Consider the following 16073-nt stretch of genomic DNA (forward strand, 5'->3'; position numbering starts at 1 on the left):
CTTTCATCTAAATTATGGGGTGGCCTAATCTGCCCCGCTGCCTTTTTTCGTAAATGAAGTTTTGAGGGGAGCCCAGCCAAGTTCGTTCATTTACATACGTCTGTGGCTGCTTTTGCACTGCACTGGTAGAGTTGAGTAGTTGCATCAGACTGGTTGGCCAACAAAGCCTAAAATACTTACTGCTTTGTCCTTTACAGAAAAAGTTTGCCAACACCTAATCTAAATGATAAAGTACAGAATCTGGCTGCTCTAAACATTCTGATTTTGAATGAAGTCATTGTGACACTTTATTCTTTTGGGTGAGCTCTTAATTCTGTTTCCCTAAAGACATAATGACCATGTTTCCATACCTCATGAAGTTACTTTTTTTTAAAAAAAAAGTCTTGACTCTGTTTAGGAAAAGTTACTTTAAGTGATTTGGATATAGGACTATCTGAGAAGTGGGAGAGTATATACATTATGGAATTACTGGGCTAGAAGACACCCGTAAGGAATGTCGTTCTTCCCTAAGGACCATGATCAAGTTAGTCGGAAACTTAAGAGACTTTTCGAGTACAGATAAGTTGGTATAATCTAGTTTTATATATAACCATAATGAAAATATATGAATTTTCCTTCTTAATGTTCTTAACTTTTGATTTTGATGTAATTTCAGACTTACAGGAAAACTGCAAGAATACTGTTCTTTATGTATTCTTCATGTAATACACATCCAGTGACAGATGTATGTTAAAAACATTAAAAATTCCTCTAAACCCTTCATCCAGATTCCCCAGTGTTAACATTTTACCAAATTTACCTTAACATTTTCTCTTAATTTCTTTTTAACTTTTAAAGAATAAGTTACAGATATCATGCCCACTGCGCCTAGATATTTTTAGTGTGTATTTCCTAAAAACAAGGACATTCTTCTTTATGACTTCAGTGTACTTATCAAAATCAGCAAATTACAGTGACACAATACTATTAATCTGTTAAACAGACCTCATTCAGGTTTTGCCAGTTGTGCACATAATGTCCTCTATAGAAAAAAGAAAATTTCTGATCCAGAATCTAACCTGAGATCAAGCATTATTTACATTGAGTTGTATCTCTTTAGTATCCTTTAATCTGCAATAGTTAGTTCCTCAGTCTTTGGCTTTTATAAACTTCACATTTTTGAATATTTTTAAATTTTTTAGAATATTCCTCAATTTGGGTTTGTCTGAAGTTCTGTTTGGAATGTTCGTTTCTCCCATTACTGGCATTGTCAACTTCAGTCACTTGGTTGAGTTGGTGTCTGCCAGGTTTCTCCAATGTAAAGTCACTATTTTCCCCTTTATAATTAAAGAGTATAATATAGGAGCACCTTTGGAAATAATAAATACTCTTTTGTGAAATTTATCCATCCTGTGAATTTGCCTGAATCTTGTACAACTCTGATTGTTAACAAATGGTGATTTTCTAATCCATCATTCCTTTTTCTGTATTTCTATACAGTGGTAGCAGTCTTAAAAGGTTATTAAAATTACTTGCTTAGATGCTTGTTTCTCCTCACAGGACCATGAGATCTTCAAGGGCAGAGACCATTCCTTAATCGTTGGTAGTAAGAGTTACTTTTATCATGGTATCTTTTTAGTAATGGTTGTAATAAGTTACCACTTAATAATAGTGAATGACTACTCTGTGCCCCCTACAATCTGTGCTACATTCAGTATCCAGAGTGATCTTTTTGGAAATGTACATCTGTTCATGTCAAAGTCCTATTTAAGACTTTTAAATGGTTCCTCATTACATTGTTAAGTTAAACCCATTTTTCTTAACAAGGCTTGCATACCATGCCATGACCTTATTTATGTATGCATTTTCACCTCAAGAGTTTCTGACCTACCAGAGGGACAGTGCTATTAATGTTCACACACACACACACACACACACTCTCTCATTGACTTGTTTCTGAGAAGACTTACTTTTGTTTAGATGTCTCTTCTCATTTAAGTTTCATCCTTTCCCCTGAAAACCATTCCTGTTCCTCCAAGAGAGAGTATTCTGCCTTTTCTTTATGCTCCCATAACATCCTTTCCAATCATAGCAGATAACATTTCATAATTGTACATTGTGCAGAGGCAGAGACTGTGTCTGTCTTGGTCTCTTGAGTCTCCTCAGGGCACTGTGAGAGAGTACTATGTAGTTTGGTACTTCATAAATATTTGAATGATGAAGTGAAGAAGGTCCTTCTTTTTCCATGGTACCACACTGCTGCTATTTTTTTTTAATTTAAGTTTTAATTTTTTGGCCGCACACCATGGCATGTGGCGTCTTCCCTGAACAGGGACCGAACCCACGCCCCTCCGTAAGCACGGAGTCTTAACCACTGGACCACCAGGGAAGTCCTGATTCTTCTTGAATCCATAATGTGTATATTTTATTTGATAGGTGGTCAGAAAATACTTGAATGAGTGTCATGTAATCTTTACAACCCTGTAAAGTAAGTGGTGGTGTTTTTATCAACTGTAAAAGGGAAACAAACAGGCCCATGAGTTTGTAACTTAACTTTAAATGACACAGCTGAAAATTATCTTCTGATTTAATCCTATGTTCTTTCCATTCCTTTTTCTGATCCAGCAAATAGTGATTGCTACGTCCTTGCTAGACAGTTCATGCAATTATGTATCTTTGCTGAATACTTTTCAGACTTCTCTCAATCTGTTTCTGTTTTAATAACTGTAATAAGTTCAAATTCATTCTTAAATCATAGAAATTATCATTTTAGTGTTTTGTTCAAGTATCTTTTTTCCTTAATGCTGCAGAGATGAACCTGTGATCCATGATTGAATTTCAAGGGATTTTCAGAACGCTTGAAATCATATGTAAAACTGTGGGGTTTTCTGGGGCAAGGGTCCACAAATATGAGCAGTTTCTCAAACAGGGGTGTGTATATATGTGGGTTGGGAAAAGAACGAATTGTGGTCCAAAAAGTGTTTTCTGGATGGTCTTAGCTGCAGCGTTGTATTGACTAGTGCAACATATAACTTCAGTGAAGTCTCTTGGAGGGCTGTGGTGATTTTTATGTTTTAATTAGAAAAATTATAAGGAGATAAATTTGAAAGTGTAAAAGAAAATCTTAGATTTGGAATTAACTTGCCTAGAAAACAGAAATCTGAAATTTGAGAAACATTTAATCATCATGACCTTGATTATTCTTCAGTGATTACTTACCAGAATAAAACTTTAATTTTTCTACACACATATTTTACTACTGGGCTGGGGAGGCCTTGAAAGCAGGCACATGTGTCAGGTGTTCACCTTGTGCTTCAGCACTAGTGGAAGCCCGGCACATTTTAGATGCGTGTTGAATAAAACCGAGTGTTGTTAAGGTAGAGTTTTTGAATTAGAGTCAAGGTGGGTAAGGCTAGAGAAGGAGGAATTTGGGGGGACAAGTTTAAACTGAATGGCAGGGACTTCCCTGGTAGCGCAGTGGTTAAGAATCTACCCACAAATGCAGGGGAGATGGGTTTGAGCCCTGGTCTGGGAAGATCCCACTTGCTGCGGAACAACGAAGCCTGTGTGCCACAACTACTGAGCCTGCACTCTGGAGCCCTCAAGCCACAACTACTGAGCCTGCGTGCCACAACTTCTGAAGCCCACACGCCTGGAGCCTGTGCTCCGCAACAAGGGAAGCCACCGCAATGAGAAGCCCGTGCACCACGACGAAAAGTAGCCCCCACTTGCTGCAACTAGAGAAAGCCTGGGCACAGCAATGAAGACCCAGTGTGGCCAAAAATAAATAAATAAATTTATTATTTTTTTAAAAAGAGAGAGAAATGGAATATTACCAGCACCCCGGATGCCTTCCTTTAAAAATAAAAAATAAAAATGTCAGTGAACTAGGAAAGCTTTTTAAAGTATGGTACTTGCTAAATAGTATTTAGAAGTTGCCTTGGGAATCCCCATGTTCCTTAGGTCTTTGCCTGAGACTTTACAGCCCCTCATTCTTTACCTTGAATGCAGTCACAATGCACAGAAGTCTTTTGGTACTGTGTCTAGGGCTGCTTCTGAGGCATGTTACCTTTTCTTTTAATTTTTAAAATAGACCATTCCTGCACACGACAAAATTCAAAAGGCATACTGCAAAAGGCAACATTTCACTCCTAACCCTGCCCCGTGTCCTGTTCCCTGGAGGCAACCAATACAACTAGTTTGTTGTTAGCATTCTAGAGATAATTTGTGCATATTATGTGTATATATTTTGCCTTTTTTACAAAGCTGGCACCACTGTTTAGCTCCTTTTTACTTAATATATTGTAAAGATTATTTCATACCAGTTTATGAAGAATTTATCTTTCATAACTGCATAGTATTTTATTGTATAAATATACCATAGTCAGTTTATCATAATCATATATTAATCAGTCTTCTATTTCGGCCGTTTAGGTTGATTACTTTCTTTAGCTTAGCAGCAAGTAACTTTTTGAACATGTTCACATATGTGGGATATATATGTTGGATAAATTACTAAAAGTTGTGTATCTGAGTCATAGTCTGTGTTATTTGTAATTTTGATAGGTACTGCCAAATCTCTCTTCATAGTTGTACCAGTTTAACTCTCATCAGCAATGTTTATGTGTAAGAGTGCCTGTTTCACTACATCCTGGCCAACACAGGTGTTGTCTAACTTTATGTTGGTCAGACCGATAGGCAAAAATGGAATATTGTTATAGTTTTAATTTGCATTTCTCTTATGCATGAAGTATTGAATATATTTACGTTTATATTTCCTATTGTAAGAACTATGTCCATATCCTTTGCCCATTTTTCTGAGTGGCTGAAGACTGAAATTGGATCTTATTATCTTTTGTTTGTTGGGAGCCCAGCTGTCTGAAGTTAGAGTGTTTCTTCAGGGGTTTAAAAGAATAAATAAAATTATTCTACTCCCTTTTCCCCTTACTCTCCCTGCCTCCGCCCCTCTCATGTGTGTGATTTTATAAAACTTCCAGACATGTGTATTATCTTCTAAGTTATTTTTCCAGTCAAATCTCAGGACCTCTGTGACCTAATGGAGATACCCCTACTCCCACTTTTTGTAATACAATTTATGAGATAAAATCATAGACTCTTTAACACTTCACAGGGGTATGATGATCGAGGTACAGTTCTTCCTTCTGTTAAAGGAAGCTAAATCCGGGTTATAGAACCATTACCACTGAAAGCATTTCACAGAATTATGCTGAGGGAAAAGGAGCCTAGGGTATTTACATATCAGTATTTGCCCAGTAATTAATTCCTTCCTTCCTTCCTTCCTTCCCTCCCTCCCTCCCTCCCTCCCTCCCTCCCTCCCTCCTTCCTTCCTTCCTTCCTTCCTTCCTTCCTTCCTTCCTTCCTTCCTTCCTTTTTCTTTTTTTTCTTTTTAACCTTAGAGTGGTATAGGGCCATAGACATTGAAGTTATATGTTGTATGTTCATTTTTTAAATTTTGTTGTTGTTAATCAAGAAAATGGATTTTAAAAATCTTTATGCTAGTATATAGAATTACGAATTAGGTTCCAAGACAGTCATATATTACCCAAAGATGTGCTTCTATTTCTCTAGATCAAGGGTTGGCAATTTTTTTCTGTAAAAGGTCAGATAGTAAATATTAAAATACTTAAATTTAAAATGTGACTGTGAGGCCTCAGTTTCCTCCTCCCTTCTTTCTGCCTTTTTCTTCCCCTTCCTTTTTCTTCTTCCCTCCCCTTTTCTCCCTCTCCTTAAAAATGTAAAAAACCATTCTTAGCTGGGGTTGAAGAGGCGCTTAAAGAACCAGGCTGCAGGTCAGACTTTAGGGTGTAGTTTGCTGACCCCTGCACTGGTGTGTGGAATTGTGAATCAGGTTTCTTTACAGTCTGATATTACCCAGATATAAGTGTTTTAATATCCTTAGCCTAAATGACTGACAGAATTGATTTAACCATGTATTTTCCAAGATGATTTGTCTGTAAGCCATATGGTTTCAATGGGAACCAAATGAGCTTAGTTTTTTCTGTTGTCATTTTTTGGCTGCACCGCACAGCTTGCAAGATCTTAGTCCCCCCCCCCCCCCCAGGGATTGAACCCAAGGCATGGCAGTGAAAGTGCCAAGTCTTAACCACTGGACTGCCAGGGAATTCCCGAGTTTATTTATTTATTATCATTTTATTTCTCTGAGTTCTTACCTCTTTTTCTAGATTTTCAGTGTTCAGTAAATTCATGTAAATATTTGGTTTCTTTGCTTCTAACCCTGAAACTTCACAAATACCTGAAAATCCTAGGAAAAAGGATTTTTTTAAATGGAGTTTAAAATGGGGTTTTAAAAAAATCTAATACATTCAGTTATCTTGGAGAAGCTTATCTCTCACATGTAACTAAATAAACATTCATATATCCATATGCACACGTATATGGTATTCTCAGTATCTTCACAGTTTCAAAATTGCTTAGAGAAACAAGAATTATGACAAAAAACATTAGTGAACTGAACACTTAAAAAAATTCTTATTCAAAGGTCCCTTCTCAGTTAACATCAGCATGTATCGTTGTCCAATGGGTTATTTTCTTTTTCAGCCAGTCTCACTGTTACAAAAGTTGGCGGGCCTATTATGAAATTAAAATGCACTGATTTCATAAAGTCAGTAAAAATAATATTGAAGTTGTAAAGGAAATATATAAGACTACTAGTGTACTAGAAGCATTTTCAGAAAAAGTAATGAAAAGATTCTGAGATACTCTTGGGAAAAGAATGTTGCATCATGTTATCAGTTAATTATTTGGAAAAAGTATACCAAAAAATATCAACAATTGACTCATCTTTTGGGGGGAAGAGTTGGTGAAGTTTTGTCTCATGTATTGATTTTGGGATTACAAATTAGTGTTAGTGAGTTGGTGAATTTGCAGATACAGAACCTCTGAATAATGAGGATAAATGGAATCATGAAATCTGTGGCTTTTTGTGTCTGGCTGCTTTTACTTAGCATAGTGTTTTCAGGCTTTATCCATGTTGTGGTATGTATCAGTTGTTAACTACACTTTATAGCTGAATAATACTCCATTGTATGGATATCATTTTCTACATATCGTTATATGAGCCAGTATGAAATTGGGTGGGGGACGGATGGATAAACACTGATGCAGAATTGCTAGATCATAGTCTTTGTTTCTTATTTGATGCTCTTTGCCTTTTTAATCAAAGGTATTTTATGTTTCTTTAATTCTGGAAAACTCATCTTTATTATTTCTAAAAAAGTTCCTTCTCTCCTAGAATTCCTTTTACCTGGAGTTGGCACTTTAACTTCTAGCCTCCATATCGCATAACTTTGCTTTCACATTTTCTTTCTGTCCCTTCCTGCTGCCTTTTTTTTTTTTTTTTTTTTTTTTTGCGATACGCGGGCCTCTCACTGTTGTGGCCTCTCCCGTTGCGGAGCAGAGGCTCCGGACACGCAGGCCCAGCGGCCATGGCTCACGGGCCCAGCCGCTCCGCGGCATGTGGGATCTTCCCAGACCGGGACACGAACCCGTGTCCCCTGCATCCATAGGCGGACTCTCAACCACTGTGCCACCAGGGAAACCCCCCTTCCTGCTGCTTTTTATCTCCTCTTCCAGCTGTAAAAATGGCACCTTGCTCAGAGTCTCTTTCTCTTTTTTGTTCTTAGTATTGCTGTCATTTAGGAATAAAGATTTGTTTGACACATACACTACACAATTTTATCTGTACTTGCTAATAACAAGGAAAAGTAGTCTTAGTTGTAAAAAGTAAATCTGTTATTACAGAATATATAATCTGATCTGTATATAATAAAAGGTAAAAAATTATACTCTCATTGTAAATTACTTTGTTCTAAAGTCTTGTTTAGCTAAAGAACAGTCTACATCAGTGTTAAATTTTTACACTTGCCAGAAAAAGTATTGGTTTGTAATTTTGTTTTAATCCTGTTTTTTTCTACAGTCTATTCTATTTGAGTCTATTCTATATCATTTGAGATGTGTTAAAAATGTGCTGGAGTACTTTGCCAACAAACTTCCAATGAGTACTTTTTGAGACTGTTGGAAGGAAACATCCCAGTTTAGACCCATTTAGTGTGACCTATTAGCAGTAGGTAACTTTTTCAAGTGTTGTTTTTTTTTTTTAACTAAAAATGGGTAGTATAAAAACCGTATAATTAAAAGTGAACTTCTTTTTCCCATAAGGGAATCTGTTTACTCAGAATCTATTTACTGTACTTTAAATATAATCTAACTGCTTTTGGGGAATAGTGATTCACATACAGTAAAGACAAAAACATCGAACTCATAGCTATATAATATTTCTTGAGTTAAAATGGTCCTTTGTTTTAGTATCTACATTCCTTTCTTTTCTCCCCAGCTTTATTGTGATATAACTGACATTTAACATTGTGTAAGTTTAACGTGTACACCTGTTGATTTGATACACATGTATATTGCAAACTGGTTACCACCATAGTGTTAGCTAACACCTGCATTATTACCATTTCTTTTTTTCGGGGAGAATATTAAAGATCTATTCTCTTAGCAACTTTCAAGTGTATAATACAGTATTATTAACTGTGCCACTATGCTGTACATTAGATCCCCGGAAATTACTCATCTTATAATTGGAAGTTTGTAACTCTTTGACCAAGTTTGTAACTCTACCTCCCTTCACCCCTGTTTTAGTCTCTGTTTCTATGAGTTCAGCTATTTTGGATTACATATAATAAGTGATATTGTACAGTGTTTGTCTTTCTCTGTCTTATTTCATTTAGCATGATACCCTCAGGGTCTATCCATGTCACAAATGGCAAGGTGCCCTTCTTTCTCCTGATTGAATGATAACCATTGTATACATATACCATAGCTTCTCTATCCATTCATCTCTTGATGGACACTTAGATGGTTTCTGTATTTTGGCTATTGTGAATAATGCTTCAGTGAACATGGGAGTCAGGCATCTCTTTTGAGATCTGCTTTTCATTTTGTTTGGATACATACCCAGAAGTGAGATTGCTGGCAGGTGTTTATTAAGAAATGGAAAACTTACAGTATGAATCAGGTATAAAGATTTTCCACCTTTTAGTTTCGTTTTCCTTCAAGTCAGCCTGTTTTTCTCTATGTACCTTTTCTCTTGGCAACCTCTGACAGTAACACAATATATCGATTGTTTTCTTATGGTTTTCCCAGATTGTGGATCTCTTGCTTTAGCCTATTTCCTGAATTTTAGGTCTATATTTTCGGCTTTCTCTCTCTCTTTTTTTAAAATAAATTTATTTACTTATTTATTTTTGGCTGCATTGGGTCTTCGTTGCTGTGCATGGGCTTTGTCTAGTTGTGGTGAGCAGGGACTACTCTTTGTTACAGTGCGCGGGCTTCCCATTGCGGAGGCTTCTCTTGTTGCAGAGCATGGGCTCTAGGTGCACGGGCTTCACTAGTTGTGACACGTGGGCTCAGTACTTGTGGCTTGTGGGCTCTAGAGCGCAGGCTCAGTAGTTGTGGCACACGGGCTTAGTTGCTCTGCGTCATGTGGGGTCTTGCCGGACAGGGCTTGAACCTGTGTCCCCTGAATTGGCAGGCGGACTCTTAACCACTGTACCACCAGGGAAGTCCCTTCAGGCTTCTCTTGGCTCTCTCCTCCACTTGCCCTTCAGACTCAAGCTAATAATCTTGTTTTATAAGCTGATTCTTTGTCTTTTTTTTTTTTTTTTTTTGCGGTATGTGGGCCTCTCACTGTTGTGGCCTCTCCCGTTGCGGAGCACAGGCTCCGGACGCGCAGGCTCAACGGCCATGGCTCACGGGCCCAGCCACTCTGCGGCATGTGGGATCCTCCCAGACCGGGGCACGAAGCCGTGTCCCCTGCATCAGCAGGCGGACTCTCAACCACTGCGCCACCAGGGAAGCCCTGATTCTTTGTCTTTGGTGTACATTTCTGTTAACATCTTCATCATTTTTCAAGTAACCCATAGTCAAAACATGTACCCCTTTTGTGATTTAAAAAATTTCTATTGCTAATTATAACAGTTGCTTTAAAAACACTTTCTAGATAACTAAACTTTTCAGTTAGGGACAGTATTGTTGGAAGATAACTTTTTTTGAAATTATGACAGGTTAGAATGACATCTTCAGATCTTTTGCAGGTGTTATTTTAAATAGCCACCACTGCTTAGTTATTTGCACAGAAGTAGAGCTTGGACACTTGATCTATTTTGAATGCCCCGTTGTTGAATTTATATATATATATATTTATTAATCTATGTCTATATCATTTAAATGCTGGATAATTCATTTACAGTAACTTTTGAAAGATTTTCCATCACTCTGTCAGGAATTATTGTTAGGTCTTATAAATTATTGTACCTAGTATGGTACAATGTACACTGTAGACAATTTGAGATGTATTTCACACAATCTAGAATCTTGAATTTTAGGCCCTCCACATTGGAGTGTCTTTAACATTCTCTTCTAGTAGACAAAATTTTGAGACCTTATAACTCTGAAAAATACCTTTATTCTATTCTTGTTTGGCAAATCATATAATTACCATTTGGAAATAAATTTTCCTTCAAAATTTTCCTTCAAAATGTTCAAGATGTCATTGCATCATTTTCCAGCTTACAGTGTTGCTATTTTGATACCATTTTGACTCCTTTGTGGTGGGAGGTGCTCTGAGCCCTCTCTATCTGGTGACTTAATATGTCTTTCAGTTCTAAAAAATTTTCTTTACTTTTCTTTTTTTTTTATATATACTTTCTTACCCTCAGTTTTCTCTCTCCCTGCTTTCTGGCTACCTGTTAGGAGATGTAGGACTTCTAACTCTTATCCTCTAATTTTATTTTTTTAATCTCCCATTTAGATAAAGGATTAGTGTGAATGAAGGCAACTCAGATAGCATTTTCAGCAATGGATTCTGTGCCATGCGGGTGTGACATTATTCCAAACAGATTTTCATATCATGTAGGCTAACTCTATTGCTATTTATTCACAAGACAGAATGATCCTAAGAAATGTTACAGTAATCTTTATAGGGCTGCTTCCTTCTTACTTTTTGTTGTTGTGGGACTTTGGAAAAATTCTATTGCATTTCAGGGCCTCAAAGTATATAATCTTAGTTTCCAGCTTAAATTTTGTATACAGTTTTGACAATATGAAGAGGAGGATGTTAGTAATTCCAAGTGCTTGGGTGCATGTTGATAGAACTTCCCCATAGTGTTAGGCATACTCTAATAGTCAGTAGCTCTTGGTCACTAATCAGTAGTAATCAGCCATTTTGTGAACATCAGCATACCTAAAATTTTTTAAAATTATTTATTTATTTACTTATTTATTTTGGCTGCACTGGATCTTCCTTGCGGCGTGCGAACTTCTTAGTTGTGGCATGCATGCATGCAGGCTCTAGTTCCCCAACCAGGGATTGAACCCGGGCCCCCTGCATTGGGAGCACAGAGTCTTACCCATTGGACCACCAGGGAAGTCCCTGAATCCTTTTTTTTAAGTTGAAGTATGTTTGACATACAATATTAGTTTCATGTGTACAACTTAGTGATCAGAATACATTTTCTAGTTAGCAGTTGCTCTAAACTTTTGAATGGAATTAAGAATGTATCTTTGAGAAGCATTTTCTCGGTATATTAACCACCACCATAGAATGGGTCCCAAACTTGAGGTCTGTAATAAATTGCTATAAATGTTTGTAGTGAATACTTGTAATGCTGAGACCTTCTGCAAAAGAAACTAAATAAGTTAAAATTGTGTAATTCTTAGTTGACTCAGATATCCCTCGATAACATCTGTTCTGAGCACCCTTCATGAATGAACTCTTTTGGAGTGCCTAGGTTTACAGAGTACCTAATGCAACAGTCATTTTCAAACTTTTAAAATTAGCAGAATACCTGTTTTTCCCTATAATGTGGGTAGATGCTGATAAGTGGCGTTCTTTTTCCTGAGTTTGTTAACCCCTCCAAGAGGTGGATAGAGAAGTCAGAGCTAAAAGTGTTAAGTCCTTCCTCTCTTTATCCCTGATTCATACCCACAGGTAGACATTGAATTAGACAACTCCAGGCATCCCTCAGAGGAATAGATTGGAATGTATCCTCTCTACAGACAGAAGCAGCCCAAGAGGAGAAAGAGCCCAGATGGCTCTGAGCTGAGGACAGACATACATAGTTCTGTCTCTCAAATTCTCCCTTGTGAGGAAGGAATGAGTGAGGGCTGTTAAGAGAAGCCAGTAGTTCAGTGATGTCCACCTTCTCTGGACATCAGAATCATCTGGGGAACTTCTAAGAAATACAGATGGGGCTTCCCGGGTGGCACAGAGGTTGAGAGTCCGCCTGCCGATGCAGGGGACACGGGTTCGTGCCCCAGTCCGGGAGGATCCCACGTGCCGCGGAGCGGCTGGGCCCATGAGCCATGGCCGCTGAGCCTGCGCGTCCGGAGCCTGTGCTCCGCAACGGGAGAGGCCACAACAGTGAGAGGCCTGCGTACTGCAAAAAAAAAAAAAAAAAATACATTTGCCTGGGACCCATTCCCAGAATTTTAGATTCAATTTGTTTTGGATAGTGTATCTATAAAAGTTGCCTGGAGTGGTTTAATTCTGCAGCCAGAATTGAGAATCCCAGCTGTAGTGGAAGTTCTACTTAGACAAGGCTAGGGGGATGGTGGATGTTAACCTACATTTGTGGATAAATCCCCAAAATGGTACTCCTTCCCAGAATAATGCCACTGTGTCATCTGGTACAGATGATAAAAGGCATCGTAACCTTGGGCAGGTTGCTAAACTTTAAGTTTTCCCATTTGTAAAATGGAGATAACAACCTCATAGGGTTGTTTTGAAATTCAAATAAGATAATGCATTCATACAGATTGCCCTGCGTCTGTAAAGTCCACACTGGCATTTTTAATGGCAGGTGAATACTACATCTTGAACTTCCCTCAGTTGTGTGACATGCGGGTTATTTCGTTTTCCACAAATGCTGCAAGAACCAAAAATCGTGTGGAAAGATTTTTCTTGGAGTACAATTCCTAAAAAATGGGATTACCAGGTCATATAGGTGTGGTCAATATTATGAGATTACTCTGAAGAAGGGTTTTATATGATGTACCATTGAGAATGTGTGGGTTTGCCATTTGCCCACTTAACAAGGTGACTGGATAAGGAAGTATGTGCCCAAGAGCTACTTGATGGACTTAGAACAGTGAGAGATTGTCAGGGAACAGAATTGTTGCTAGGCTTTAGATTCATACAGCAAGAAAAGGTACCTCAAGGCTTAAAAACAGTTTATATTTCTCAAGAACAATTTTGATAAAGTATTAGATAGTATTTGAAGAGCAACAGTGATCTAAAACTTTCCTTTTTTAAAATAACAGCAGTATAAAAGTAGATTACATTTGGCCATTAGCCACGTTGATTCTGTATTTATAGAAAAATACGCTGAATAGCAGGAATTGTCTTTACACATGTAATTTTTCTGAAGTGTGTTTATATAGCTGAGTTATTACTAACCTTTTCTTCCCTTAAGTAGGGATGGCAAGTGAGATGTTTGACTTGTTCATATGAATACTCTCAGTAAAGGAACTATAGATGACTTCATTTTATGTGCAGAAGGCATATAGAAATTAAGATTATCAGGAGGTGTATTCCTGCCAGAAATAAAATGTCTTAGTTACTTAGTCTGCTACTTGGCTAATGGGGACATACAAGCCTGGTAGACGTTTAGAAATAAATATGTATTTGTGCTATATGTTTTTACTTGTTTTTTAAGGGACCAGGATCTATTTTTATTTAAAGCCAAACATAAGTAAAATTTTGGAGAATAATTAAATAACAGATTGTTCCTACCCATTTCTTTGTTGCCATGTGAAATCACTCAGCTTCAAAGCAATCACCACTTCCATTCCACACTGATAACTCTTCTTTTGGTTTATTTTTTGCAGGAGGTATATCGAATTCCAAAGAAAAGTCAAACTGAAAAGGAGAGCACAAGTAGGTATTCAGAGATACTTTGTGCATATGGCTTTACAAATATTCTTTTAGAAATATGCAGATGTAACTGATAAGAACTTTATTTTGTTTTTGAAACCAGATAATATGTCATTAGGTAAATGAAATATTTGGTACAAGTTTGAAAACATGCGTTTTTTGTTTTTTTTTTTTTTTTTGCGGTAGGCGGGCCTCTCACTGTTGTGGCCTCTCCCCCTGCGGAGCACAGGCTCCGGATGCGCAGGCCCAGCGGCCATGGCTCACGGGCCCAGCCGCTCCGCGGCATGTGGGATCTTCCCAGACCGGGGCACGAACCCGTGTCCCCTGCATCGGCAGGCGGACTCTCAACCACTGCGCCACCAGGGAAGCCCTAAAACATGCGTTTTTAAAAAAATTTTCTTGGAGTATAGTTGATTTACAATGTTGTGTTAGTTTCAGGTGTACTGCACAGTGCATCAGTTATACATATACATATATCCACTCTTTTTTAGATACTTTTTGCATATAGGCCATTACAGAGTATTGAGTAGAGTTCCCTGTGCTATACAGTAGGTCCTTATTAGCTATCTGTTCTATGTATAGTAGTGTGTATATGTCAATCCCAATTTCTCAATTTATCCTTCCCTTCCTTCCCCCCGGTAACCATAAGTTTATTTTCTACATATGTGACTCTCTCTCTGTTTTGTAAATAAGTTCATTTGTACCATTTTTTTAGATTCCACACATAAGTGATATCATATGATATTTGTCTTTCTCTGTCTGACTTCACTCAGTATGACAATCTCTAGGTCCATCATGTTACTGCAAATGGCATTATTTCATTCTTTTTTATGGCTTAGTAATTCCATTGTATATATGTACCATATCTTCTTTATCCATTCCTCTGTCAATGGACATTTAGGTTGCTTCTCTGTCCTGGCTCTTGTAAATAGTACTGCAGTGAACATTGGGGTGCATGTTATCTTTTCGAATTACGGTTGTCTCCGGATATATGCCCATGAGTGGGATTGCTGGATCACATGGTAGCTCTAGTTTTAGTTTTTTAAGGAACCTCCATAGTACTGTCCTCCATGGGGGCTATACCAGTTTACATTTCCACCAACAGTGTAGCAGGGTTCCCTTTTCTCCACACCCTCTGCAGCATTTATTGTTTGTAGATTTTTTGATGATGGCCATTCTGACCAGTGTAAGGTGATACCTCATTGTAGTTTTGATTTGCATTTTTCTCATAATTAGTGATGTTGAGCATGTTTTCATGTGCTTTTTGGCCATCTGTATGTCTTCTTTGGAGAAATGTCTATTTAGATTTTCCACCCATGTTTTGTTTGGGTTGTTTGTTTTTTTGATACTGACTGCACAAGCTGTTTGTATATTTTGGAGATTAATCCCTTGTCTATCACTTCGTTTGCAAATATTTTCTCCCATTCTGAGGGTTGTCTTTTCGTCTTGTTTGTAGTTTCCTTTGCTGTGCAAAAGCTTTTACGTTGAATTAGGTCCCATTTGTTAATTTTTATTTTTATTTTCATTGCTCTAGTAGGTGGATCTGTGCATTTTTATTCTTAGTGAATTTTTGTCAAAGCAGATGTCCCTTTATACTCCCTGTGTTGTTTCTTTCCTTGAAGTCATGGCCTTTTAGTAGCTTTTCTTCCATTCATTTCTTCATCTAGAGCAGACATTCTTTGTTTTTTTTGTTTTTTTTTTGTTTTTGCAGTACGCAGGCTTCTCACGGTTGTGGCCTCTCCCGTTGCGGAGCACAGGCTCCGGACGCGCAGGCTCAGCGGCCATGGCTCACGGGCCTAGCCGCTCCGCAGCATGTGGGATCTTCCCGGACCGGGGCATGAACCCGTGTCCCCTGCATCGGCAGGCGTACTCTCAACCACTGTGCCACCAGGGAAGCCCTAGAGCAGACATTCTTAAACCTGTACTCCTTAGGTGTGTGTAAGTTTTTACCTGAAGATGTTTATATGCAAAATCCTTGGTATACATTCATTTTACTGGGGAAAATTCAAAACTTTCTTCAGATTCTCAAGGAATCAGTGACCCCTCACAAGGTTAAGAATCATTATTACAGAACAGATAATAGGGAGACCATTGCAGTATGGTTTCTGGGCTTTAC

General features: G+C 37.9%; 1 protein-coding gene across 2 annotated transcripts in view; it reads left to right on the forward strand.

Annotated features, from left to right (window-relative positions):
• Positions 1–16073, forward strand: part of SETD2 (SET domain containing 2, histone lysine methyltransferase) — a 119760-nt gene that overhangs the window by 70118 nt on the left and 33569 nt on the right. For both annotated transcript variants that reach the window (XM_079713138.1, XM_079713139.1), the window contains exon 13: positions 13912–13960. In XM_079713138.1, the coding sequence (XP_079569264.1) occupies positions 13912–13960 (49 nt within the window). The remainder of the gene's footprint in view (positions 1–13911; positions 13961–16073) is intronic.

The sequence above is a fragment of the Hyperoodon ampullatus genome, assembly GCF_949752795.1.
Source record: "Hyperoodon ampullatus genome assembly, chromosome: 10".
Taxonomy (NCBI): domain Eukaryota; kingdom Metazoa; phylum Chordata; class Mammalia; order Artiodactyla; family Ziphiidae; genus Hyperoodon; species Hyperoodon ampullatus.